Source organism: Canis aureus, chromosome 23 (assembly GCF_053574225.1).
Source record: "Canis aureus isolate CA01 chromosome 23, VMU_Caureus_v.1.0, whole genome shotgun sequence".
In the NCBI taxonomy this organism is placed as follows: domain Eukaryota; kingdom Metazoa; phylum Chordata; class Mammalia; order Carnivora; family Canidae; genus Canis; species Canis aureus.
In genome coordinates this window covers 10,150,373-10,177,730 of record NC_135633.1, presented here as the reverse complement: position 1 = coordinate 10,177,730, position 27,358 = coordinate 10,150,373, and the positions used below count along the sequence as shown (strand labels likewise).

General features: G+C 49.8%; 2 protein-coding genes and 1 long non-coding RNA gene across 5 annotated transcripts; all 3 read left to right on the top strand.

Annotated features, from left to right (window-relative positions):
* The first annotated feature begins 6,738 nt into the window (after positions 1–6,738).
* Positions 6,739–9,959, top strand: LOC144294576 (serum amyloid A protein-like). 2 transcript variants are annotated; one of them, XM_077866284.1, is made up of 5 exons: positions 6,739–6,812; positions 7,246–7,337; positions 8,609–8,674; positions 9,130–9,268; positions 9,652–9,959. In XM_077866284.1, exons 2-5 carry the CDS (start codon positions 7,250–7,252, stop codon positions 9,812–9,814), a joined length of 456 nt encoding a protein of 151 aa, XP_077722410.1. In that variant the 5' UTR covers positions 6,739–6,812; positions 7,246–7,249; the 3' UTR covers positions 9,815–9,959. The 2 variants fall into 2 exon arrangements, with proteins under 2 accessions (XP_077722410.1, XP_077722411.1); XM_077866285.1 differs by lacking the exon at positions 8,609–8,674 and having other exon boundaries at positions 6,745–6,812.
* Positions 9,960–13,059: 3,100 nt separating this feature from the next.
* LOC144294575 (uncharacterized) lies at positions 13,060–18,567 on the top strand. Of its 2 annotated transcripts, none has more exons than XR_013361930.1 (3): positions 13,060–13,131; positions 13,954–14,132; positions 16,020–18,567. It is a non-coding gene; the product is annotated as an uncharacterized LOC144294575 (long non-coding RNA). The 2 variants fall into 2 exon arrangements; XR_013361931.1 differs by lacking the exon at positions 13,060–13,131 and adding an exon at positions 13,260–13,370.
* A 3,771-nt stretch (positions 18,568–22,338) lies between these two features.
* Positions 22,339–26,781, top strand: LOC144294572 (serum amyloid A protein-like). Its single transcript, XM_077866282.1, has 4 exons — positions 22,339–22,467; positions 23,097–23,201; positions 25,952–26,090; positions 26,474–26,781. Exons 2-4 carry the CDS (start codon positions 23,111–23,113, stop codon positions 26,634–26,636), a joined length of 393 nt encoding a protein of 130 aa, XP_077722408.1. The 5' UTR covers positions 22,339–22,467; positions 23,097–23,110; the 3' UTR covers positions 26,637–26,781.
* The last annotated feature ends 577 nt before the right edge of the window (positions 26,782–27,358 follow it).

Sequence of the window (27,358 nt, the reverse complement as noted above, 5' to 3'; positions counted from 1 at the left end):
ATATGTATTAGGAGTATATCTTATCTATTCTCATTAACAATTCTTTCCCCTACCCTTCTCCTTTGTCCCTTCATTCTCTCTAGAATTCATGTCGATAGTACACCTCAGCTTCTTTGGGAGGAGATCTGAAAAGCATACCCATTGTTTCTCTCTATTGTCCATTTGGACTTTGGAGGGGTAGTTCTATTGGCTCAAAAGCATCAGCCTTCTACAGTACAGCATCTCACACTCAGCCCCAAGGCAGTAACCCCAGCACTGCTTCCTTTACCCTTGTTCTCACGTCCCTGCTTTTGCTTGACCTAAAGTAATTTCTTTATGAGTCAGTCTCAACCCTCTCTATACTCTGTCTGCCCATTCACTACTACCATCCATTGAGCCCCAGGTGAGAAGGCTCCATGTTGAGTATTGCCCTTTATCTTTGCTTATTTCCTTCCCCTGTTATAAAAACCTGCCTTTCCCACGTTGGTTCCACTTTATTGTCATCCTTTCCCATGGGGTAGACCTCCTGCAATTCCTGAACAATAGAATGGGTGAGAGGGGTCTCTATCCTCTTTGCTTCCCACCACCATCTCCACATTCTTTCCCTCTGTTACAATAAGCAGTTCGTTAAGTTTAACAGGAAGCCCAGAGGCCAGCAAAGGGGGATTCATGGCCTGCTACAAGGGGGAAAGTTAGAGACCCATTCCTGGTAGCACTCCAAAACCAAAATGACAAGAAGCTGGATCAAACCAGACAGGCTCAAGACCAAAAAGGCTGAAGACTCTCACCAAGTAAGGGAGAAAAGGTGAGAAACTCTGGTACCCCAAAATCCTGTCCCCATGGATAATAAATATTCCACCCCCTTGTTAACAATTGCTAAGAAAAGAGAGACCCAAACCCCAGGGTGTGTAGCTTTCCCTGAGCTCACGGGCTCTCACGTCTTGAGAGTATACTCAGACTTTAATAAATTCTCCTTCTTGCACCACTCAACTGTTGTGTCTAGTCTGTTTTTGAATTCTTTCTTGTGACAGGACCAAGAGCCTCTGGCAACATCCCAGGACAGACTGAGCAGAGGCCTTGGGGTCTCTCAAGTCCACCCAGCAACACCTTCCAATGCTCTTTGGAGTGCCTTCTCCTAAGTCCCCATCAAAGTCTTCATTACCTATCCTCCAGCTTTGCAATGTTATCTGCACAAGTGATTTCCAAAACATGGAGATTGTCAAACATAGGCATTCCTGAAGTCCACTCCAAACTTGCTGAATCAGAACCTTCAAGATTCTGGCTCAGGAATTGGCATTCATAAAGTGGCCACCAGATACTCCTGATAGAGACAATCTAATTAGTCCTGTTTGGGGACAAAGCATCTCTCAATTATATTTGTTGGTACAGCTCCCCACCCCTCTCCCACCTTCATGGAAGATTTCTACTTGTCACTCCCAGCCTTCCTTCTGACTTATTTGTTGCCAACACTTGGTGACATGAATAATATTGCTGAACCTTCCAGCATCCTGAAATCCCAGGTCTTGCTCTTCTTAGAGCCCTGATATACAAATATCTGGGCAAAGAATATTCCAGATGAAAGGCATAATTATCTAAGCCCCCTCAGATGAGATGTGCTTGGGAGTTTAAATAAGGAGGAGGCTAGTGTGGCTGCAGCAAAATGAATGAGAGGAGAGAAGTAGGAAATGAAGTGTAAAGACAGATTTTCATAAGCTGTTGAAAGAGCTTTGCCTTCAGCATGGGTAAAACTTAGATCCTCTGGAGGATTTTGAGCAGAAAGTGACATCGCTTGTCTTGTGTTTAACAATCTGGTGGGTATGTTGAGAAGAGACTAGATGGGGGCAAGTGTGGAAAACATGGAAGGAAGCCAATCAGAGATTCCTTACAATAATCCAAATGATGGTGCGTAATAACAGGTTGGAAGTGGTAGAGGGGGTGTTGTTCGCTTTCTGAATATATTCTTTGACAATAAGTTCAACCATTCCAAGTAGGCTGGGATATTACTGCGTATAAACAATGTCCATGTTCATCTCTCTAAATGACACACCATTCTTTAAAAGCTTTTCCATTCTTCTTAACTTTCAAGCTCCCCCATCACACTACCTCTACCCATCCATGCAGATTACTTCTCCTCCTTCATTCATTCATTGATATAGTCAGTCAATAAAAATTACTGAGAACCTGTTATAGGTGGGATGCTCTACTAGGTGTAATTGATCTAGCAGATTGTCAATAAACCAGACAAGATTCCTGTCCCTGAGGTTTGTGCACTGCGGGGCCAAACTCAGAAATGCAAACAGGTGGAGACTGATGAATCCTGGAGCAGGTAAAGGACAAGTGTTTCTGGTTTCCTTCAGCTATCCTTCACCACAAAATACATCTCCATTCTCTTTCCTTTCCTTCTTTATCAGAGAAAGACCCACTCCTACTACACTCTGGGTAACTCCACCCTCAGGGAACCTGTGGGCCCTTGGACCTTGGAGTATATTTATGCCCTCATTCATTCTCTCCTTGTTAATTCCCTCCCTATACCCTATTACCCGCCCTCATCTTTAAATGAATCCTCCTTTGACCTTCACATGTGTTAACCTATTTGATAATTCAACAAGTATTTACGGAGTGGTGAGATCCAATTCCCCACTTTCTTCAAGCCTGTGCGTTGGCACCTGAATGTAGTCAGGGAAAGCCATGGTGATTAGTCTCCCTTTAAATTCATGATCGTGGGGATCCCTGGGTGGCGCAGCGGTTTAGCGCCTGTCTTTGGCCCAGGGTGCGATCCTGGAGACCCGGGATCGAATCCCACATCGGGCTCCCGGTGCATGGAGCCTGCTCCTCCCTCTGCCTGTGTCTCTGCCTCTCTCTCTCTCTCTCTCTGTGACTATCATAAAAAAATAAATTCATGATCGTTATCCTCGAGCTTCCTTGCAATCCTACTACTACACTTCCTAAGTTTATTCACTTTGCCCTTCTCCTAGATGACCATATTTTACTTCTCTCCTAGAACTTCCACCATGCCTCCTCTTCCACCCTCCTCTCAGATGATGACTCTTCTATTTCCCTGAAAAATACAAGCAATCTGAAATGAAATTCCATGGGCTCTGACCACCAAATGCACTGATGTGCCTGCATTTATTCCCAGAAACTCTGCTGTGTCTCCTGTTACTAGGGGGGGACCGCTCCTGTTACCAGGGGGTGACATGGTTTAAATCATGCAGACAATAGTGACACATGCTGCTAGTGAGTGACCAAGATACAAACATTAATATCCACTCAAAAATGTAACTGCAGTCTCATATTATCAGGACTTGGGTGATAGAAAGAAAAGACAACACAGACAGCCATTTTACCTGGGCATGTTTCAGTAATAGCATCATCTATGGCTTTAGAACATTGTTCACAGCTGTCTGTGTACAGAATTTCCAGTGCCAAGTAGAAAAGATTGTCATCCAGCTCCCTGAATTTGAACACAGACAAATCTTAGATGCATAATTTTTCATTTATTCTGACACCAAAGTTCCTGTATATTTTATTATGTAAAAATTATTCGCATTCATTTTTGTAAGTAGGCTTCATGCCCAACTTGGAGCCCAATTCAGGGCTTGAACTCAGAGCCCTGAGAGCAAGACCTGAGCTGAGATCAGGAGTTGGACAGATGCTTAACTGAGCCACCTACTTGCCCTTGCATTCATTAAACTTTTTCTTTTTAAAAAATATTTATTTATTTATTTTAGAGAGAGAGAGCACAAGAGAGTGCAAGTTGGGGAAGGGGCTGAAGGAGAGAATCTTGAAGCAGAGTCCCTGCTGAGCATGCAGTCCAATGCGGGGCTCAGACACACGACCCATGAGCCTAAACCAACAGCTGGAAGTTTAACTGACTGAGCCACCCAGCACCCCCGTGCACTCATTATCTTTAATACTTCTTTATTTCTAAAGATTTAGGGATCCCTGGGTGGCGCAGCGGTTTAGCGCCTGCCTTTGGCCCAGGGCGTGATCCTGGAGACCCGGGATCGAATCCTACATCGGGCTCCCGGTGCATGGAGCCTGCTTCTCCCTCTGCCTCTCTCTCTGTGACTATCATAAATAAATAAAAAAAAAATTTTTAAAAAAAATAAAGATTTATAGCACATACTCATTGCATAAAGAAAACAGAATTTGTGTCCAACTCCTAGAGTATTATTATATATTGCAGACAAAACATGCACAAATGGACTCATTGATTATTAGTAGTTGAGTAGTTGGCATCTCAATTGTTTTATATTGTATAGATATCCTTCATAGATTGTAAAATAGGTATTTGAATAGTTCTCATAATATTTGTGAACATCGGCTAAAAAGGGATTATTATTATTTTCTCTTGGAAAATAATTTAAAATAATTGGCATTCAAAAATTTGCTACCTCTAACCCCCACACAAAACAATTGCTACAGTATATTTAGAGTCTAGGAAACCGAAGCTTGGCTTCAAGTATCTTAAACCATCAAGGCTGCTTCTGGAGCTCCTGACAGGGCTGTTTTGCCTTAATCCATCCTGACCTGGTCCTGACCCTACCATTACCAGTAAGACAAGTGCTGTGGACACAGTGCTGATCATGTGCCCCTGAGACAATGTGTCCTTCCCAAACTAGCCCAACTGTCTATCAAAACCGTGGCATGCACCAGCCCCACAAGGTGACACAGTACGAGAAAGGCAAGGATCCTCTGTATGCCACAGAGAATGATGTTTTGACCTGAAGCACAGTGGCTGTGGAGGCAGGCAGGTGAGGCAGATTTTCCTGAAAAAGAGTAAATTAACCAAGATGATGTTGAGGTTTAGATGCACTGAGCACAACTATAGATAAAAAGTAATTTTAAAAAAATAGCTACCCAACAGGTTGTCAGGAATGGGTTAGAATTAGATAATGCAGGATGTCCCTATGTTATATACTTACAGATGGATCGCTACAAGGTACACACGTGGGATTAGGACACTTCCGCACACAGACCAGTGCTGGCATGCTGTGAGTCCTCACAGAGGAAATAAAACATGTGATAAACACTGTATATACAAAGGTGACAAAACAGACGTAGTTTCTGTTGGTAACTTGAATTTAAATTGGCCTTTGGGAAAAAAAATTTTTTTTAAATAGTCTTCTAAAGCAAATGGTTCAGGGTTGGTATGTCCTGTGCTCTGAACCTTTAAAAAAAGAAGCCAACTTGGTGGTCTGGATTTGTCACCCTGGTAATGACATTGTAACAGGTGTAATGGACATCCTCTGTTCCCAAATGATTCCCGAACATATAAGATATCTTCGTAAAGTTGAAAGAAAACTTAGCATGTCGCTCTTCTCCCATATGCTAGATTTCATATTCAGACTGAGTTTGAGAATTTGAGATTCTGTATTTCATTTATATTAGCAACACCAACAAGACAACAGTTAGCTAACAAGGCAGGGTACAGGGAGTCAAAAAGAATAAATAGTACTTGCTGTCTTGCCCAAAAAATCAGGCATAGGGAAGGAGTAATAATGAGCTATAGTCTGCTTCAGGCCGAGAATCAGCCTTTCTCTTTAATCAGTGTCTAGACAGCTTGAAACAATGTCAACAGTCTATGCTGAACTAGTCTCCAGAATTCTCTTTTAATGTATGTATGTATGTATTTAGAGAAGAGAGAGAGCACATGAGCAGGGGAAGGGACACAGGGGAAGGACAAGCAGGCAACCTGCTGAGTAGGGAGCCCGACATGGGCTTGATCCCAGGCCTCTGAGATCATGACTTGAGCTGAAGTCAGATGCTTAACCGACTGAACCACCCAACACCCCCAGAGGTGTCCTTCTAGAATGTTTCCAGTTAGAACAAGGTACAAAGGATATTTTCTATGGAGAGTGGAGTCTCTGTTCATATCTTCACAGGCCTCACCTTACTGGGCAGACCCTGGTGATACTTCTGATTCATAGTGAGAAGAGCACAGGCAGTGACCTTCTATACACTCAGGAAATGCAGCAAAGAACTTTCCCAAAACAGTCTCCTGATGGGAGCCTGCCACTTCTCCAATTCGGCTGCTTTCTTCCAGACAAAATATCCTATTAGAGGTTTCTTAGAGTTTACATTTTTGTTCCCTGCACCAAACACTCTCATTGCCATAGAACAGCTCCAGGGTTGTAAGGGAGGAGGAATCCCTCCAGGCAGGCGCTCCCAGCCTGGGAACCCCACAACCCCCACCCCTACTGAGATAATACACATCCTCCTGGGCTCTGCCAGCTGAGCAGGGCTTTCTGTGCCTCCCAGCTGGAAGCCGAGCACACACACCCACACAGGTGCACGGACCTCCCGGGGCCCCCGAGACACGGGCTGGGGCGAGCCTGTCCTTTTGGAAGCTCAAGAGCATTAGGCACGAACTCCGGGTCAGTCCTGGCCCATCTGCCGCCTGGCCTGGCTGGGACCATCCGGAGGAGGTGGCCAGGGGAGCGAGGTCCTGGATGAAGAGCCATCCTCTCAGCCATGCACCTTCCAGCAGCGGGGGGCCACCAGCAGGGGCTGTGCACCCTCCTCCCCACGCCCCCCCAGCCCTGATGGCAGAACCTTCCCCGCCCCCAGCCCGGGCTGCCAGGGAGAAGCAGCGAACCTTGTTTCCCCGGGGTTGCACAACCGGGAATTGGCCCTGGGATGCAGAACACCCCGGGTGTCCAGGAAGTCATCCCTTGGAGGCTCCAGGGGCCACGACCTGGGGACACATTTCCAGGCACCAGGCCTGGCCTTTCCTCTCTCCCCAGGGCCCAGCTGGACGGCTCGGTATAAATACGGGTCACCTGTGCCCAGCAGGCAGGGACCAGCAGCTCGCTTCACTGGGAACTCAGGTGAGGGGCTCTGCCAGCAGTGATTGGCTGAGAAAACAGGCTCTTTTCTCTTTCCCCCCAGGATTGGGGATTCCTTTAAAAGTAATTACTCTGTTGTGTGTTTGTCCTGTACGAGGGCTCTGCTGACGCAGTGGCACACGGAGGTCTTTGGTTGATTGTAAGGTTCTGGGTTGATTGAAGGCTGCCCTAGGCTGGGACACTTTGGTCCCAGCTGCCCTCTGCCTCCACCAATGCCACCTTGGGGACCTCTTGGCTGATGGGCTCAGCACTGAGGGCTGTGGCTCCGAGTGAGGACCTACAGCCACGATTCCTACCTGGCCCCCGAGATCTACTGAGAACAGAGGGAATGAGCACCAGGCCATCTGTGACATGCGAATCCCAAAGGAGGGTGCGGGTCCTGTCCTTGCCCCCCTAACCCTCTTCTTCATTTCAGCACCATGAAGCTTTTCCCGGGCCTCCTTTTCTGTTCCTTGGTCCTGGGTGTCAGCGGCCAATGGTATTCATTTGTCAGTGAGGCTGCTCAAGGTAAGGCTGCTGGACTGGGGGGCATCCAAGGGCCACTAGGACTTGCCCTGAGCACTTTCAAGGGTGGGAGCCGCTGTCTTGGGTGTGTTGCCCTATGTGGTAGGACGGGCCTGGTGTTAGGGAGCCCCTCATCAAACAGATTGCAACGCACAAAATGGGAGTCCATCTGTTACTAGAGAAAGAGCAATGATCATTCCCAGCTGAAGTGTAAGTTTGAAGAGAAGACACAGTGTCAGTCTGGAAATGGCATAACATCTTCTGCAGACAAAATGCACAAAGTATGGTGAAAGCTGTCCATCCTTTCTTCTCCTTTCCCTCTCTCCCTCCCTTCCTCCCTCCCTCCCTCCTTTCCACCTCCTGATTGGATCATTAAGAGACACCTTCAGCTTAGCTCTCTCTGATACTTCCTTTTGTCAGTGACATTGTCCCTGGGAGGTCTGTTTCCCACCCTTTCCTAGCCCTAAACATGACCCCAAAAGTGAGGGAGCTAATAATATATATCAAGCCTACACTAGGAATTCAGTACCTTCATGCAATTCAGGGTGACCAACTCTGCTGGGCGGCCCGGGTCTGAGGCCTTTCGTGTGACACTGTCAGCACTAACGGGGAGGGTTCTAGGCAAACAGGGACACTACTGGTCAACCTGGGACAGGTGTTCTCCTACTATGACTTCAGAACACCTCAGTGAGGCAGGCCTCTTCCCCTACTTGGAGGGTAGGAAGCTGAGGCTTAGAGCAGACAAGTCCTTTGCCCAGGGACTACCTGGCAGTCAGCAGGTGGCAGAGAGGAGGTTTGAACCCAGCTGTGCGTGAGGTCAGAGCTCTTGCCAGGTAGATGTGTCTGAGTACCACTTCCTAAAGCTGAGTGGCTCTCAGTCTCAGCTACATGTTGGACTGATGCCTGACATCCACGCCCAGAGAAGCTCAGGGTATTGGCCTGGGCTCAGACCCGGGCACAGGCCTCTCAGGAGCTCCCAGGTGATTAGAAGTGCAGACAAGGATGGCAGATGGGCCGCGGCCCTAGGGCTTGCTACCTCCAGCTGCCACATCATGGGTACAGTCTATACAGAAAGTTGCCAGGATGCCATTTCTGCCCCTATCCCTCAGGGGACTCGTGTCACAGTCGCAGGCATTCACTCTGCAAGAATAGGTTTCCTGGGACTTGGGGCACAAGTGCAGTAAGCCTGGGCCTATCTCAAAATCTGCCTTCCCTGTCACCTCCTCACTTACCCGAGTGCCCTTGGATTTTCCCATCTTGGCTTCATTCTACAGCAGTGCTTCCCGACCAAGGACAATTTTGTGTCCTGAGACTTTTGGCAATGTCTGGAAGCATTTCTGGTGGGTGACTCTCAGGGATTAGGTTGTGCACATGTAGTGGGTAGGGTCGGGGATGCTGCTACACAACCTATAGAGTCAAGACAGGACTGAGCAGCAAAGAAAGATCTGGCCCCAAATGTCAATGATGCTGAAGAGAGAAATCCTGTTCTAGAACACCTCCCTTCTCCCACTGAGCAGCTCCCATGGGGCCCTAGTGGATGAGCCCATAGGTAGCACAGAGCCAGACGCACAGGAGCAACACAGCTGTGCCCCGATAAATGACCTCAGTAGAGATACGTGGAGAAACCAACAAGGGGGGAGACTTGTCCTCCTGGGCCTAGGGTCCCCAAGGGTGCTGGGACCACGGGCAGAAATCTAGAGTCAGTGGTAGATTGTTGTTCCTTGAGTCTTCCCCATGGCAAGCCTCTGCTTTCTATCCACGTGATATCCTTTTTGCCATGTGCTTTTGTCTCCAGGGGCTTGGGACATGTGGAGAGCCTACTCTGACATGAGAGAAGCCAACTACAAAAATTCAGACAAATACTTCCATGCCCGGGGGAACTATGACGCTGCACAGAGGGGCCCTGGGGGCGCCTGGGCTGCTAAAGTGATCAGGTGACCTGGGCCCCTGGGGATGCAGGGATGGTGAGCTGGGCGAGGCTCTCAGAGGACTGCCAAGCCCCAGAGATGTTTGCGGGAGAGACTGGCTCCTCCTGGTCCTGCCCACTCCTCCTCTGGGCCCAGTGTGGGGTTGGAGTGGCTCCCAGGGCCACAGCAAGGCCGGGGGACCCGGGGATTCCCTGCCTTCCTGCTGGGGGCCCGGGGACCAGCCTGGCTGGGGTGGGCTGTGCCCGGTGCAGGGTCAGGTGCAGGGTGATTCAGCCCCTCCTGCCCTGGCTCCTGTCAGCCAGCCCTTGGAGAGAGGAGAGATTGGTGGGGGCGGTGGGCTTCGCTCATCAGGCCCTAATTCATCTCTTGCCTGTCCCCCTCCATCCCAGCGACGCCAGAGAGAATTCTCAGAGAATCACAGACCGTCTTAAGTTTGGAGACAGCGGCCACGGAGCGGAGGACTCGAAGGCTGACCAGGCTGCCAACGAATGGGGCCGGAGTGGCAAAGACCCCAACCACTTCCGACCTGCTGGCCTGCCTGACAAGTACTGAGCTTCCTCTTGGCTCTGCCCTGGGGAGCCGGGCTCTGAGCCCCCTGAGGGCAGGGACACCCACTCGTTGAGATCTCTGGCCACGCAGGCTGAGGAGGGCACCTAAGAGGTGTCTAATAAATGCTTAAGAGATGGACTGTTGAAAAGCGTGTTCTTCTTGGGTGTACGTCCTGCTGGTTAGTTCCCCAGGGGGATGGATGGACACCCATGTGAGGCTGAGCCTGGGCCCTGGTGTAGGGGGGACCGTCTCAGTGCACCCGGACAGATGCCCTGTACCCACCCTTCCCGGATCAAACCTGTCCCCCCTGCCCAGGCCCCTCTGCTTACACCGGTGCTATTTCTGGCTCCTTGGTGTCCAGAACTCTCACTGTGTCAGTTGTGTCCTGTCACCTTCTCTGTCCTCAGCATCTGGTTCCCTTAGCTTTGCTCCTCAGTGGTCGCTGTCCTGAGGTCAAGGGACATAGCAGAGGGAGGCCAGGACTGTGGGATCAAAGTCCACCTTGATATTCTGTGGGCTTCTCAGCAGGGCCTTCAAGTCCAGTTATAACAAGTTTCTGTCCCGCCACATGGGGTCTTGGAGCCCGGCAGGCGGCGGGGGTGATGCTGTCCACCTGCCTGAGGCTCGCTGTGGAGGCGGCCGAGCTATGGACTGAAAGGTCATATGTGAAGCCCCACCCCCCCACCCCAGTGTGGGCATCCACCGGATAAGGAAGTGATTCCTGTTAAACGAATTCACAAGTGTGCAAGCTGGTCTGGTGGGATCAGTGTCTTTAAAAATCAAATACCAGAGATCTTGTTCGTTCCTCCCTGCACGGAGGGGACACAGCTGGAAGGTGCCCATGTGCAAGCCGGGATGAGAACTCGACCAGGCACCAAATTAGTGCATCTTGGTCTTGGACTTCCCTGCTCTCTGAAATATGGGAAATACATTTAGTGGATTAAGTCACCCAGTGTGTGGCTGTGGTCAGCACCCACCTAACACAGGCCCAGCGCTGCAGGGAAGCATCACAGAAGATGCCAAGGAAGTTCGGGGGGACAGCCAGGAAGCTCCAGCTGGTGAGGGGCCTGGGGGCCTGCACAGGACAGGAGCGCCACAGGGGCAGGGAGGAGGCCAAGCCCCAGGCTGGGGGAGAGGCCTTTCCTCCCTGCTTGTCCCTCCTGGGAGCTCAGGGATGTCAATCGCTACCAGCATGTGGATCCTCTCCGACAAAGACATCGAGGAGCCCTCCGGAGGGAGAGAGTCATGACGACATTTCACAGAGGAAAGACAATTGCACGCGTGGTCAAGGAGGAAACAGAAGTGAGGATGCGGGTGTCAGTGACGGGAGATCGTGGCTCCTGCCCAGAGCCGGGCCGGGTGCAGGTGGTCGGTCCGGGCTCGGGGCTTGGGGGTCAGGGTCGGGTCTCTGTCGAGCCAAGGCGGGGGCAGCAGAAGCAGGTGGCGGCCCGGCAGGGGGCAGGCCCGGGGAGTGGGTCCAGTTGGTGACCTGGGGCCTCACTCCCCTTGGCGCCCCTCGGGGCAGGGTTGTCCTGCTTCACCTTGACGCCTCCTCCCCGAAGGTCGCCCGCCTCTCCGTGGATCTGACTTTCCAGCCCATCCTCTGCCATCTCATGAGCAACTTGGAACCTGCTGTGCCAGGCAGCTGCGTGCCAACCACGGCCCTCACTTGCTTCTCAGAAAGCCTTTGCTTCTCCTTCATTTTGCGGGACAAGTGCACGGAGTACACAATGTCTGCTGACGGGCCTTTTTCTACAAAACCTTTATATATTCCCGCCCACCTCTTCTGGCTTGCAGGCGACTCAAGGTAGAGGAGAGGAACAACAGCTGCCCCAGCCCGAAGGGGAAGCAAGAGGGGTTCATGCTCTGGGGGTGGGGGACCCCAAGGGGAGCAGAGACGTGTGCTCTGAAAGTAAGAGAGCTGATGAGAGTGGGCACAGGGCGCCAGACAGGAGGACGGGACCTGCAGGGGCCCAGTTGTCCTGTGGAGCTGCCCCAGGACTGGGACTCCTCCCACACCCCGAGTTTGCCCCTTAGCGCCCTGCTGTCGGGCGAGAGGGTGGGAAACCCAAGGGCAGAGGGCTCCCCCACTGCATGTCAGCCTCACATCCCCAGTACCAGTCACAGCACAGAGCAAATAGTAGCTGCTTAATAAATATTTGGTGAAATGACTCAATGCTATAGAAGGAGTGTTGCTCCGGAGCTCATAGACCGGGAGGCAAGCCTGGGGCTGAGGACATACAGCTGTCAGGTCCAGGGCTTGATCTGCACAACGTGGTCAGGAGGCACCTTGGGTGGCCGTGATCCACACCAGAATCTCCACTAGGTACTGCGGGAAGTGACAAGATTTTACTTGAGCATCAAAAACACTCACTGTTCCTAGGAGGGCCTTGCACTGTCTCCCATTCAAATGCAAATAGAAACCTCAGGAGGACAGAAGCTATCAGTCCTCTTGGTTTCTGAGGGGAAGCCTTGGGAGAGAGCAACTAATATTTGAACTTCCAGACTACCCTGTGGACTCTCAGAGGGTCAAGTTAGCAGAGGGTGCTCTGTGAGAACAGAGGAGGGGAAAGATACACTGCATTTCCCTGAGCCCAAGACCCCGTGGACTGAGATATGCATTACTGTTTGTAAAGCTCCATGAAAAACGTTCTGTGAATTCAGGGAAGTTGTAATATTTTCCTATCCCTCAGCAGTTTTACTTGACTCTTGTTGGAAGAGACTCTTGGACCTACTTGGGCATACATTTTTATCTTAGATCACTTTTGTGTATAAAGAAAAAAAAGATGAAGCATACGCAAAATAAATTGATTAAATGTTCCTAGAGCAATGATAATGACTTTATGACTGCGGCCTGGTCATTGGTGGATGTAAGAGATGTCCTAATTTCAGAAAAATCATGCTAAAAAATGTCTATCTTAGAAAACTAGAATATGCTATTACAGTTACTATTTATACAGGTTCCCTCTCATTTTATTTACCCGCTCCTGGGGTGTAGGTCAGCTCTACACCAGCACCCCCACATGTGCGGGACCCCCCCAGAGAGAGGTGGTGTATCCATGACCGGTCCTGACAGGGCCCATGTGCCAACCTCCCTCTCTAGATAGGATGTCGCCCCTCGTGGCCCAGCCACAGCCTTCATCCAACCTCAGTGGTCTCTCCAGGACACCCCAAGGATACCGAGGGGCCCCTTCTCGTCCTGTCCGGGCCTCTTCTGTATGGTGCAGAGGGGAATGGGACCGGGAGGAGGGATGCCGCAGGTGGGACGCGGATGCCACAGGTGGGACACGGATGCCGCAGGTGGGACGCGCATGCCACAGGTGGGACATGGATGCTGCAGGTGCGACACGGTTGGTGCAGGTGGGACGGGGATGCTGCAGGTGGGACATGGATGCCACAGGTGGGACAAGGGTGGTGCATGTGGGACGTAGATGCCACAGGTGGGACACGGATGCCGCAGGTGGGACGCGGATGCCACAGGTGGGACATGGATGCCGCAGGTGGGACACGGTTGGTGCATGTGGGATGCGGATGCCGCAGGTGGACGTGGATGCTGCAGGTGGGACACGGATGCTGCAGGTGGACGTGGTTCCACAGGTGGGAGGCGGAGCTGGGAAAGTGCCTGCTGGTGGCCAAGGAGCTGGACCCCGGAGGTCGGGCCACACTGCAGAGTGACAGACCCACAGCACCCCAGCACGCACTCTCCTGATATACTAGGTTTATGCCAATGTCATTTTTTTTCCGTTCTAATACACGTGACCCGACTGCTCGGTGTTTTATTTGCCTTTTCCCCAAGAGGAACGCTGAGCGCATCTCTTTGTGAGCTTCTTGGTCCTTGGCAGTTGCCTGCACACTAGGTTTTTGAGCTCCTCACCCATTTTTCTATTTGCAGTGCTGTCCATTTCTCACAGATTCATTGGAAGAATTAATCGCTCGACATGTTTTAGATGCTGTCATTTGCCAGTTTCTCTCTAAAAATGAATTCTTAAAAAAAATAAATAAAAATAAAGATGAATTCTTATTTTTGACGTATTCAAGTTCACTATTTCGCGTTTTGGTTTGTGCTTTGAAATTATAAGAATTTCTTCCCTCGTCCACATCACAAGTTTATATTGTAAAAGATTTACTTATTTATTATACAGAGACATTGAGAGAGAGAGAGAGAGTCGGGGGAGAGGAGACAGAGGAAGAAGGAGAGAATCTCAGATAGACTCCCAGCTGAGTGCAGAGCCTGAAGCAGGGCTGGATCTCAAGACCCCGAGCTCAGGACTGGAGGGGAAATCAAGAGTCCAATGCTTACTTAACCAACTGAGCCACCCAGGTGCCCCCACACATTCATTTATTTATTTGTTGAAGAGTTTATATATTTCCCTCTACCCCTCACCCTGCTCATGCTTATCTCAAATAAATAAATTATATGGTGAAAAAAACTTTTTAAAAAAGATTTTATTTATTGATTAGAGAGAGGGAGAGAGAATGCAAGCATGGGCTGAGGAAGGGGCAGCAGCGGAGGGAGAGGGACAAGTGGCTCCACACTGAGCCCTGAGCCCTGAGCCCAACCCAGGACTCAATCTCATGACCCTGAGGTCACTACCTGAGCTGAAACCAAGAGTCAGATGCTTAACTCACTGAGCCACCCAGGCGCCCCACAAGTTTAGTTTGTGAAAATATTTTCTATTAACTTTATCATTCTACCTTTGTATTTAATATCCTAGTGTTGATATTTGTATATGTATGGGGCAAGGATCCTGTTTCATTTTTCTCTGTAGGGTGACCAGTTCCTTCGAACTCTCTTTAAGTAAGCCGTCTCTTCCTCCATGATTTGAGGTGTCTCCTGCATCACATATTACTGTCCTTTACGTGTGGCCCTAGCTCTGCACTCTCTTCTCTCTCCGTTGGTCAATGTGTCCTTTGTTTGCCAATACTACTACTTTGTTTCTACTACCGCATTGGCTCTGTGTGTTAGTGCCTGAGTAAGGCAAATGTCAACTCTTTGCATTCTTCTTTTTTTATTTAACTAGCTAACTAACTAAGTAATTATATGTATTTATTCATGAGAGACACAGAGAGAGCCAGAGACATAGGCAGAGGGAGAGGCAGGCTCCCTGTGGGGAGCCCAATGCAGAACTAGATCCCAGGACTCTGGGATCACGACCTGAACCAAAGGCAGACCCTCAGCCACTGAGCAACCCAGGTGCAACCTCTTCACACTCTTATTTATGAAGATTTATTTTTCTACGTATGATCTTTACTTCTCAATATAAATTTCAGAGTTAAAAATAAATAAATAAATAAATAAATAAATAAATAAATAAATAAATAAATAAATAAATAAATTTCAGAGTAATTTTCTTCGATTCCTCAAAGTTCGCCTGGAATTTTGCTTTGAAGGCATTACATTTGTCCATTAATTTGGGATAGAATTAACATCTTTATTTTTTTTAAGATCTTATTTATTTATTCATGAGAGACATAGAGAGAAAGAGGCAGAGACAGAGACACAGGCAGAGGGAGAAGCAGGCTCCATGTGGGACTGGATCCCGGGACTCCAGGATCACGCCCTGGGCCAAAGGCAGGCGCTAAACCGCTGAGCCACCCAGGGATCCCTAATTAACATCTTTTTTTTTTCTTCAATTTTTATTTATTTATGATAGTCACACAGAGAGAGAGAGAGGCAGAGACACAGGCAGAGGGAGAAGCAGGCTCCATGCACCGGGAGCCTGACGTGGGATTCGATCCCGGGTCTCCAGGATAGTGCCCTGGGCCAAAGGCAGGCGCCAAACCGCTGCGCCACCCAGGGATCCCTAATTAACATCTTTACAAAATGAAATCATCCCATCTGAGAGCCTGCAGCTCCTCTCCAATTAAATCACATCATCGTATGACGTGTTTATTAGTTTGAAATCTTCTCCAGTGTGATTCCGCATTCATTTCATCCCTAGGTATTTTGTAGATACGTTGTTACCAGGAATGTTAGGAATGGTTTCCTATTTTTAATCATATTTTCTATTTGGTTATTTCTGATATGGAGAAATGTGGTTGGTTTCTGGATCAACTGTTGGGTTATCTTATTAAATTCTCTTATCAAGTCTAGTAGTTTTTTGATTTGTGGCTTCTAGGAGTTAATGGTTTTAATATCTGCTAATAATGACAGTTTAATCTCCACCTTTCCAATTTTAATATTTCTTCTTTCTTTTTATTTTCCAAGGTATTCTCCATGGCTGCCAGACCTACGATAGAAAACAGTGGTGATAGTTGGTAGTCTGTCTACGCTCATTCTAGATCCTCAGAAAATGGATTAGAAGTTTTCCATTAAATTATATGTGTACTGTCACCTAGTCTGATACATTTAAGAGAGTTACCTTTGATGTTCAGTTTCATAAAGGATTTTTTAAACCATAAATATATCTTGAGCTTTCTCAAATGATTTTTTTTCATCAACTGAGATACTATTTATCTTTTTTAGGCTATCAATTGACAGAATGTTATGGTCTTTTTCATACTGATCAATATTATAGTGTTGACCTCCTTGTGCATTCCAACAGTAAACCACAGGCAATGGTGAGGCATTCTTAAGCTCCGATTAGATTGTTTACACTATATTCCATTTTGAATGTGCCTTTGAAAACAAAATGGACTATTGTTTTATGTCCTTGTACAACCCAAGTCTGGTTTTGGAATCAAGATTATTCTAGCTTCTTCAAATGGCTGTACAACTTCATTTTCTGTGTTCTACCACAGCTTGTATAACACATATTTAACCGTCCCTAAGATTCTATCAGGCTCCTGAAGAACATCTGGCCTCAGAGGAGAATCTGGGGAGGAGAGATTTTATCAACCATTTCACCGTATCTAATATTTATTTGGCTTCCTAAAGATGACTATGTCTCCTTGCAACAAGAACAAAAAATCCTACTTACACAAATACCTCTGTGGCATTGTTTAATCTAAATTAACACATGGTGTGTCACCGTGAGTTGATTGAGTCGAATCTAGGAACAGGAGCTCTGTATTAAGCCCAAATGTGAGCCAGAAAAGGGGAACTTAGGTTAACCTTTTGGGTCCACACGGAGAGTTAGTCTGCCTCTGTGAACTGGCCCTAACCAGCTCAGAACAATCCTTCTGAAGAGCTTTTATGCTGAGAAATGCTACAGTCATTGAAAGGTCCGATAATTATGCAGTTTTGCTTTGTGTTGTGCTGTAGTTAGTGTTGTTGATTGCTGCCTCTCCTGGCTTCTTCCAGAGGCCATTGGGGGTACATGTGGGGAATGCAGGTGTCCCCTTACCTGGGAGCCACCAGCAGTGAGCTGAAAGGAGAAACATGGGAGATCTGATCTTTGAAAGGATTCTTTTGTAGGTTTGCTAGTACTAGTGTGGGACTAGGGGCAGAGTGAGGAGCCACCAGAGCAGAAAGCACCCCCTGCCTGAGCAGGTTGCCTTGCCCTGGAACTGGGGAGCTGCTGCTCCCTACAGGATATCATGGAGGTGGAGCTCCTGGTCTCAGGAAGCACAAAGGGGCTGAGTACACGTGTTCTCTCATGCTGGATGCTTTGTGCACCCGCCCCAGCCCTGCCACGTTTGTTTGTTCCTTGGGAATATATGCAGCCATATCATCTACCGCGGGCCCGAGAATTTAACGCTTTCTTCAGTTGTTCCAATGCGCTATTTTCTTTGAATCTCCCTGAGTGAATTGAAGGGTGGGTGTGAGGAATGCACCTGTTCTGGGGCTGAAGCTGTGGGTCTGCAGCAGCTTCCCTCTCCTGGAGCGCTGGTCTGTCTGTGCCTAGACTCCCAAAGAAAAGGATCTGTGGTGCTTGGAATTAGAAGGTGGCGCCCCACCCCGTGCTGGGAGATGTTTGACAACTGCCTCCCCAGAAGCCAGAAGTGAAAAAAAATCCGTGCCTCACAGTGTCATCAGTTTCTATGGTATAAAGCATCCCACCTTGGCTAAACTCGTATGACCAATGACTTAACAGTTGGTTGTCCTGGCCCCCCCCAGGACAGTCCACCTTCCCAGGATAGAGACGACCAGATACACCATGTGTCTAAGCTGAGACTTTCAACGATTCCTCAGGAGAAAAGGAAAAACAGGAAGCAAAACAAAACTTCTCTTCACAAAAGTGGTGGCTGTTAAAGAAACTGCTCCAGTTTGAGAGAAAAGTAAAAGTATGTGTCCCTCAATGTTTGTAAAGATAGCTAAGCCATAAAGCATATCCTCTGTCCTCGGAGCAAACTACATAGATTACGGAAATGATCATGAGGGGAATGAATGAGATGATGATCACTCAAAAAGACTGTTTGCTATTGAGAAAGAAAGTACAACAAAGTTAAGAATTCGTGTCCCTAGAGGCTCCTGGCTGGCTCAGATCGTAGGGCATGGGACTCTTGTTCTTGGGATGGAGGCATGAGCCCCTCGTTGGGTGTAGAGATGACTTAAAATAAGTTAATAACATTTTTAAAAGAATTAGTGCCGATCAATGCATAAGATGAAACTTGAAAAAAGAAAGGGCAAGACCTGAACATCTTTTGTGGGGAGCATAAACTCTTTCTGTTAAGCTATTCTCGATTTAAGTTTTTTAAAAGGTATTTTTATGATGCAGGATATAGTATTTAGTTTTAAAACCAGCAATGCTTTAGAGAGTACATGAATTGTAGCCTCAACGGATGCCCACAGTTGTTCACAAGTGGATGCTAAACAAGTAGTTCATATTGGAAAGAAGAAAGTGAAGAATAAAAGGAAATCATACAGATGGAAATGCTGATAAAGTTTTCTTTTACTCTAACTACCTGGGGGTCTTTAGACGGAAAAGATGACGCAGTCAATATTGCATGTGTTCCTGAACCCGCTTTGCCCTCTCTTTTCCTTGTGGCAAGTTTTGAGCTCCTCCAGCCTCAGTTTCTCCCGGTGCTACCTGTGGAGTTCCAGGGCCCAGAGAATGTTCCCTCTTCCCTTGCACAGCTGCAGGGACTCCGCCTTGTCTTGTGCATCACAAACACTGTCCTGGGCACAATGTTTCTACCAAAGAGATCTTCAGAGACACCCAGACTTGAAAGAATGTTGCTATGTCCTGAGTAGTCAAAGCAGGATCTTTAAAAATCTAACTCTGCTTGGTCGTCTCCCTTCTTAAAGCGTTAATAATGTGTGGCAGCGTAATAATCTATTAATTAATCTTCTGTCTTCTGCAACGTATAAAGTATTATGAACTGTCTTGCAGCGCAGAAAGGTTCAGTGTATGAAGAGCTCTGAGGTGCTCAGACCGACCCAAGCCCCCTTTCAGCCTTAATGGACCCACCCCGACCACACCCAATGAGGCAGTCTTTTAGGTCTCAGATCCAGGGTCAGGGTCTGTGGGGATCCCCCACATGCATCACCAAGCAGTTCTCAGACACCAACTGGGTGTGCTAGAATTCCACTCATTTCTGACACTCTCTACCCAGGGAGAGCACAGAAGCCTCCCGTTAAGGAGTCAGTCCTAGGACAGGATCTTTCCCCTTCACCTCAGCCAGGCAGATGTCAATCCTAAACCCCCGCTGCTCTGTGTGCTTCTGACAGACCCCAGACAGGCTGAGGGATCCAGGTGGCTGGATCCCCACCTCCCCCTTGGGTTGGAATAATGTGCTAGAAGCTCTCACAGAACTCGAGGAAACACTTACTTCTATTTACCAGTGTCATGAAGGCTATAGAAGAGGATACAGAGGAAGAGCCAGATGAGGAGATCCGGAGGGCAAAGGATGGGAAAGGCCACAGGCCCCATGTCCTCCCAGGTCACCACTCTCCCGAGTCTCCATATGCTTACACCCTGGAAGCTCTCTGAACCGAGGCCCTCTGGGGTTTTATGGAGGCTTCGTTGCATAAGGGATTACTTAAATCCTGGGGCATGGGGGATTGATTCAATGCTCCTGTCCCTGAACCTTCCCTCTAGTAAGAGGACGGAACGAAAGTGCCTCCAATCATATGCTTGGGCCTCATGGCAATCAGCCCCTGTCCTTCGTGAGGTCCCAAGTCACCTCACGAACGTCACTAAAGACCCCTCTGTATCTGTCAACACCTAGGCAGTTCCAAAGGTTTGGGAGTCTGCCACTGTGAAAGACCAAGAAATTTGGGACATATTTCAACATCAGAATGATGAAATTTTTATTTCTTATCCATGTGAACCTTGCAGGTAAGTATGGTTATTCTTCTCATTTTAAATTCATGAAAATGCTCATCATTCTCTCTGCTGTCCCTCTGACCGTGGGATCCAGGCCTCCCGTGCCTCCCTGGGTCACGGTGTCCTGTGGAACTTCTTTTTTAACTTTGGCTTTCTGATTCTTCAAGCCTTGGTCCCCTTCTCATCCACTTACATTAATTGCAACAGAGCAAAGGGGGGTCTCTGAGGCCCCTTAATAGCCTGGTCACGGGGTGGGGGGGCATCTACCTTATGTAAACCAGGTCACTCTGAGAGTGAAGGGGTTGCCACTACTGATAAAGCTGACACAAGAAGCCCTAATGGGCACTGTCTCTGCAAACCTGGACACAGCGATTCCGGGGAGACCTGGGACATCTCTCTAAGGCCTGGACATTTGATGCCAGCATGCCAGCATCTTCCTTCTGTATTAGACACCAGGGAATTAGCTGCCGGTCCCTAATATCTATTGTTCTAGCAGGGCCCTGCAGAGATCTGAGTGTCCCTTCCAAGAAGTTTGAATACACGATGTGACAAAGGATGAGACCACGCGGTGCTTGTTCACGTCCCTGTGAGGAACGTCTCTTGGTGTCTAGAAATTGCACTCAGTCTCTCTGTAATGTCTCTATCAAAGAAGGGAATGACTTGAATGCTGTGTGAAAGTGGGGGAGGGAGCATTCCAGCACAGAAGGGCCACGAAGGAGCAAAGGAATTGTCACAGGATGGGGTCACTGACCCAGAATTTCTGCACTGGGGAGCCAAGGGGGCAGACTGTGGGCATCCCATGGCCTCCTCCGGGAAGCAGCCCCGAAGCTCCCTGTCACCAATGGCTGTGGAGGGTTGACAACTCCCCGTCTCCCCACATGTCTACTCCTACGACCCCGGGAGCCAAAGCAGCTCAGGGTCACGGACTCAGTGGACCTAGGGACCCCAGCTTTCCCAAGGAATGATTTGTGTGGGGAATATCCAAATGTAGCTTAGCATCGCCTTGGCTAAGGCCCACAGGGCAGAGAGATCCTTTGACAGTTGTCTGCCTGCAGCTTCAGCTCATCACACCTACAGGAATTAAGATGAGACCCAGCCCCAGAAGAGGCATCACTCCCGCAGTGGCAGGCGCCCATCTCAGCCAATGATTCCCTCACGCTCGTGTAATCCTCGCCTGATTTGCTTCGTCCTGGGTCAGCCTCCCCTTTGCAACGTCCTGCTCGGATCCCTTCTAGTCTTGTAACAAGTCAGAAGTGGGCCTCCTGCTTCTTCTCTGGGTTACTGGTGGAGCATGAATCCCACCCCCGACCTGGCCACTACGGAGCATCTTGCAGCCTCTGGGCTGCCCCGTCTCCAGGTTGCTGGCATCAGCCCTGCAGGCACTTGTCTTGTGTCTGCCGAGCCGCTGGTGTTCCTCGTCTGCCAGGGGCGCTCCAGGCAGCACCCCTGAGCCAGCACCCCTGGGCCGGGCCTTCCCTGCCCTACTGCCTCCGGCCTGTGGCCCAGGGCCTCAGTGTGACAAGGACGGGTCTGTCCTCTGGACGCCCCCTGAAGCAGCCACGTCACACATGCACCGTCCTCTCTCCCCGAGGAAATCCGATGAGCTCGGCGCGTTCCTTTCACTTGAATGGGCAGGAAGGGGTCGGGGCGCCCACCGGGCCTCCCGGCCCCGCGGAGCCCTGCGCAGGGCCTTCCGCACACACCCTGACTAACCTCCCGCAGGACCGCGCGGTCCTGCTCTTCGGGCGAAGCGGCCGCTCCCTCTGTTCTTGCGCTGCATCCCGCTTTCTCGGCTCCCTTCCTGAATCTTCTATTCTGCTCGGCTCCCAGCCATGCGCTGTTTCCTGATGGTTTTTAGGATGTCATTTCTGCGTGACATGGGAGCCAGTATCTAGCCCCAGGTCCGTGTCCCTGGGCGGCCCAGTCCTCACTGCGCCTGCAGAGGTGCCCCACAGTGGCCGGTCGTGATGCTGGGGCGTCTGGAGGACCTTCCCAGTGTCCAGGCCCTCTGCTGGCTGCTGGAAGCTTATTGCCCTGGTCCTGAGGCTTTCCTGTCTCCCTCCCGCTCCCCGGGCCCAGCCCCAGGCTTCACGCCCCTCAGTGGACCCCCTTCTGCTCCTCCAGTGGCCCTGTGCGCTCTCAGGCCTTAGGCACTCGGGTCTCTTTTTCTCTTATTGATCCCCCTTCACAGCAGTTGTGTGGGGAAGAAAACCTTTCCTGAGCAGCAGTGAGAGTGGAAAGAGGCTGGAAACCCCACGTTTGCCACACTCCCGGAATCTGCCACATTGCACAACCTGGGAAATGAGAGGCTTCGAGGAAAAAGCCTGATGATCTGCAGCTGCCTCTGGCCTCGGGGAATTTCCCCAGCCCAGTGTTTTCCCTCGCCCTGTCTTCCATTCATCCCTCCAGCAGAGCGTCAGTATATAAGTGCTGGCACACATCGCAGGCCGGAGGCCAGGGCAGCTCAGCCTCACCAGGAGCCTCCGCGGGGAGGGACAGCCAAAGGTGAGGTCCAGAACCTTCCAAGCGGTTCTTCCTGGCAGGTTCTCTTTCCCCACAGCGTTCCTGTGCTGGGTCCCAGCAATCTGCTCCTTTCCTGGATCCATGATCCTGACAATGAGGATTCAGCAGATGTGAATACTTTCTGGGACTGGGCTTTAGTTGTGATTGTCCTCTGTGGGCCTTCGGGGGTGGGTACAAGAGGCACCTGCAAGTGTGAGGGCATCGTTACACTCATCTCATTCGACAGACAGGTGCACGGTCACAAATGCCCAGAGGCCTCCTCGGAAGCTTCCTGTCAGTGGGTGTGAGGGCTCATAGGGCAGGATTGAAAGTGGTGTGTATTGGAAGTGCCGTGCAGGCTCTCATCCTGGGATTCCCAGGAGGCAAGTGGAAATGGAGACGTGGACCCCCTGGAATTCTGTCTACGTAGCTATGTATCACCTGCTAACTATGCTAATACACGCTGTCCACTTCCTTCTCCATATACCCCCCACACCGATGCATGTACATGGGTGTATAGGTACACGTATGTGTGTGTGTGTGTGTACACACGAAGGATAGGTCACATTCCCCCCATGTAGAAAACCAAACCAAACAAAAACCAAACTCGTCTCCTTTTCATGTGTCCCCAGGACTCTGCAGCAGGATGAAGCTTCTCGTGGGCATCCTATTGTGCTCCCTGGTCCTGGGTGTCAGCAGCCAGAGATGGTTGACATTCCTCAAGGAAGCAGGTCAAGGTAAGGACCAAAGCATGGGGGTCATGGGGAGACCGCACTTGGCCTCCTTCGGAGTTCACCTGAGCGGGGGCCACATCCACACAGTGCAGGGGCCAAGAGTGGGAAGCACAAAGCGTGGTTTGCAAGTCAGCAGTTTCCCCGGCCTTTTTTATTTATTATTATTCCAATATAACTGACATGTAACATTATATATAATTAAGGTATATGTCACGTTAATTTGATGCACTTATATATTTGATTGCATTTGTAGCTATAATTAGCACCTCTACTATATTATATAATTATCCTTTTTTTAATAGTATTTGAAATAATTAAGTTTGGGGTGCCTGCAAGTCTCAGTTGATTAAGCGCCTGTCTTAGGCTCAGGTCATGACTTCAGGGTCCTGGAATCGAGCCCCATGTTGAGCTCTCTGCTCATTGGGGCCCTGCTTCTCTCTCTCCCTCTCCTACTGCTCCCTCTGCTTGTGCTCTCTCTCTCTCTCTCTCTCTGTCAAATAAATAAATAAAATCTTTTTTTTTTTTTTTTTTACAAAAGAAATAATTAAGTTCTAGAGGATAGCAAGCTTCATAGTTATAATAATACATTGTTTGGTGCCCATTATACTGTGTATCAGATCTCCAGGCCTTACTTCCTTCTTGTGCTTTTTCCCCTGAAACCTCATCTGTCCTATCCCACCACCTCTGGCTTTTCTGGCCAGCATCGCCCTCTTCCATGGGGATCCCCTTGCCTGAGGTCATATAGGGTTTGGAAGAGATCTGGGGTCCCTGGTGCCTGCTCCCTATTCTGAGTGGACTCTAGTGCCTCCTGGTGGGAAGGCAGGGACAGCTCATGGCTGGGTCTCAGGCAGCCTGAAGTGGGTGCATCCAACTTGTGCACCTAGTAATTACACCCAAGAGTAACTGAGCTTGGCCGTCCTCGGTGCTGCTCTGAGAGCTTTACATGTATGGATGAACTCGTTTTCATCCTCAGGTTTTAATCTTTAATCCTGGGATGTAGGCACCATCATGTCTTATTAGAGGACCTGAGGCAGAAAGAGATGAAGAGTCCTAACAAAGTCCCCACACAGAGCAGGATTTACCCCAGTGCTGGCGCTCCCAGAGCTTCCTGTGACAGGACTACCCTGTCTCCCAGACCAGAGAGCACGTGGGAGAGTGAGGGGCCTGTGAACAATCCTCTTGCTCATCTGTCCAAATGCCAGATAGTCAGGCTGTGTTGCAGGCGGAAGGCAACTCTGAGAGCTCTCTCCCCCAGTCGAAGGCACAAGGAATTACATGATGATCCTCTTCTGGCCTGAGTCCTGGTTGGGCCGGAGAGAAGAGATATACCCCTTATTAGGCAAGGTCAAGAGGCCAAATTTGCTTATTTCACAAAATCATTTATTTTGAGTTCTCTGTGATGGCCAGTGGCTATTGCTTTAAGACTTTGCTGTCAATCCTTTCTAAATTCTCACAGGCACAGCTACAATTTTCTTTTTCATCTTTAGGTCAAGGTTTCTCAAAGGGTCATGCTAGGGCCACTTGCATGAGAATCACCTGGGGCTTGGGGTGCTTTGTGAAATGCAGATGCCTGGTCCACACACTCCCCCTCTGCTGAATCACAATTTCTGAGGCTGAGCCTGAAATCTGGCCTTTAGCAAGCACCCAGTGGGTTTTTTCCCCACTCAAGATTGGGTACTACTACCTGCAGTCTTGCTCCGCGAGTGACAGATATTCGGGCATTTGGAAGTGCTTCTAAAGCAAGCGGCCCCCAGGCATCTATTGAATCTGTAACTGGGAGGGAATCAGTATAGTCAGAAGGTTGTGCTGCTCAACCAAGCGATCTTTCTGAGCACTGGGAATGAGAAATACACGAAATGAAGATAGGGGCGTGGCCGATATTACGCAAACTATGATGACCACTCGACTGAGGTTTTTCTCTTTTGCCTAGTCAGCTACTTTCTAGAAGTCTTCATGTGGTTACTGAGTGGTCTACTGAGACTCTTTCAGTCCATAACTCTCTGGCCTTCCTCTTAGCCTAGTCCCGCTGCTGGTTTTGTCCCAGGCTTCCTAAGGCCTAGTGAGGTGATAGCGTATTGAGCACCTACAATCTTCTAGAAGTTATATGTGTATTTTCTCATTTCGTTGCATAACCACCGTGGGGAAGGCGATACTCTTCCATTTATGGGGAGGACACTGAGCTTTAGAGCTGGCGGGTCAGTTGCCCTTTTTATGCATCTCGTGACCTGATTTCTGTGAAGCTGTTTTGGGGAGCTCACTTTTTCAATTCTATGAATGAATTCTGACAGTTGCCTGGAGGCCAAATACACCCCGGACCTTCAGAAGTAGGTTGGACTGAGTTGTCTTCAGGCTGCCCACAGGGATGAATTTCTCCCCTTGACTAGGCTGAGCCTCCTGGGGCACCAGCCACCCTTACCCTGGGCTTTGTCCTCACGTCCCAGCAGGGGGTTCCCTAGTCTTTCCAGGTAGAGGTTCATTGTACAAGGAAGCATCCCTTAGAGACCATCCCACCCTTGTTCACACACATCACACAGAGCCAAAAGCCAGGTATCTACAGGATGGAATCAAAGATAATAAAATGTGTATCCAGTGCGATTCTGGAGGAATCAGGGGAGTGAAGAGTTAGGGAATATTTCTCCCAGCCAAGATCATCTCCAAGCGTTTTGTCAAAGACCGAAATCTAGTATCAGTGGGAGGAAAACTTTTTCTCTATTTTCCAAGAGATAATCACCTTCAGTTTCCTTCCTTTCCAGGGACTAGAGACATGTGGAGAGCCTACTCTGACATGAGAGAAGCCAACTACAAAAATTCAGACAAATACTTCCATGCCCGGGGGAACTATGACGCTGCAAGAAGGGGCCCTGGGGGCGCCTGGGCTGCTAAAGTGATCAGGTGACCTGGGCCCCTGGGGATGCAGGGATGGTGAGCTGGGCGAGGCTCTCAGAGGACAGCCAAGCCCCTGAGATGTTTGCGGGAGGGACTGGCTCCTCCTGGTCCTGCCCACCCCTCCTCTGGGCCCAGTGTGGGGTTGGAGTGGCTCCCAGGGCCACTGCAAGGCCGGGGGACCCGGGGATTCCCTGCCTTCCTGCTGGGGGCCCGGGGACCAGCCTGGCTGGGGTGGGCTGTGCCCGGTGCAGGGTCAGGTGCAGGGTGATTCAGCCCCTCCTGCCCTGGCTCCTGTCAGCCAGCCCTTGGAGAGAGGAGAGATTGGTGGGGCCGGTGGGCTTCGCTCATCAGGCCCTAATTCATCTCTTGCCTGTCCCCCTCCATCCCAGCGATGCCAGAGAGAATTCTCAGAGAATCACAGACCGTCTTAAGTTTGGGAACAGCGGCCACGGAGCAGAGGACTCGAAGGCTGACCAGGCTGCCAACGAATGGGGCCGGAGTGGCAAAGACCCCAACCACTTCCGACCTGCTGGCCTGCCTAGCAAATACTGAGCTTCCTCTTGGCTCTGCCCTGGGGAGCCGGGCTCTGAGCCCCCTGAGGGCAGGGACACCCACTCGTTGAGATCTCTGGCCACGCAGGCTGGGGAGGGCACCTAAGAGGTGTCTAATAAATGCTTAAGAGATGGACTGTTGAAAAGCGTGTTCTTCTTGGGTGTACGTCCTGCTGGTTAGTTCCCCAGAGGGATGGATGGACACCCGCGTGAGGCTGAGCCTGGGCCTTGGTGTAGGGGGGACCGTCTCAGTGCACCCGGACAGACACCCTGTACCCACCCTCCCCAATCAGACCTTCCCGGATCAGACCTGCCCCCCCTGCCCAGGCCCCTCTGCTTACACTGGTGCTATTTCTGGCTCCTTGGTGTCCAGAACTCTCACTGTGTCAGTTGTGTCCTGTCACCTTCTCTGTCCTCAGCGTCTGGTTCCCTTAGCTTTGCTCCTCAGTGGTCGCTGTCCTGAGGACAAGGGACACAGCAGAGTGAGGCCAGGACTGTGGGATCAAGGGCCACCTTGATGTTCTGTGGGCTTCTCAGCAGGGCCCTCAAGTCCAGTTACAACCAGTTTCTGTCCCTGCCATCTAAGAATGTGTCCAAGAGAGTTTTGTTCCTCCTGATTTCACTGCCTTACTTCAAGCTAAGTGTAGACGAAATGCCACCTCACTCGTGACTATTTCCTCAGGCCTCTGCACCTTAGCCTGTCACACTGGGGAAGTGGTAGTG

What these genes read in the sequence shown, in the direction of transcription:
- LOC144294572 (XM_077866282.1), top strand. Translation starts at nt 23,111, where the DNA reads ATGAAGCTTCTCGTGGGCATCCTATTGTGCTCCCTGGTCCTGGGTGTC. An exon ending in CCTCAAGGAAGCAGGTCAAG is followed by an intron (nt 23,202 to 25,951) that starts GTAAGGACCAAA and finishes CTTCCTTTCCAG; the next exon opens with GGACTAGAGACATGTGGAGA. An exon ending in TGGGCTGCTAAAGTGATCAG is followed by an intron (nt 26,091 to 26,473) that starts GTGACCTGGGCC and finishes CCTCCATCCCAG; the next exon opens with CGATGCCAGAGAGAATTCTC.
- LOC144294576 (XM_077866284.1), top strand. Translation starts at nt 7,250, where the DNA reads ATGAAGCTTTTCCCGGGCCTCCTTTTCTGTTCCTTGGTCCTGGGTGTC. An exon ending in AATGTCTGGAAGCATTTCTG is followed by an intron (nt 8,675 to 9,129) that starts GTGGGTGACTCT and finishes TTTTGTCTCCAG; the next exon opens with GGGCTTGGGACATGTGGAGA. An exon ending in TGGGCTGCTAAAGTGATCAG is followed by an intron (nt 9,269 to 9,651) that starts GTGACCTGGGCC and finishes CCTCCATCCCAG; the next exon opens with CGACGCCAGAGAGAATTCTC.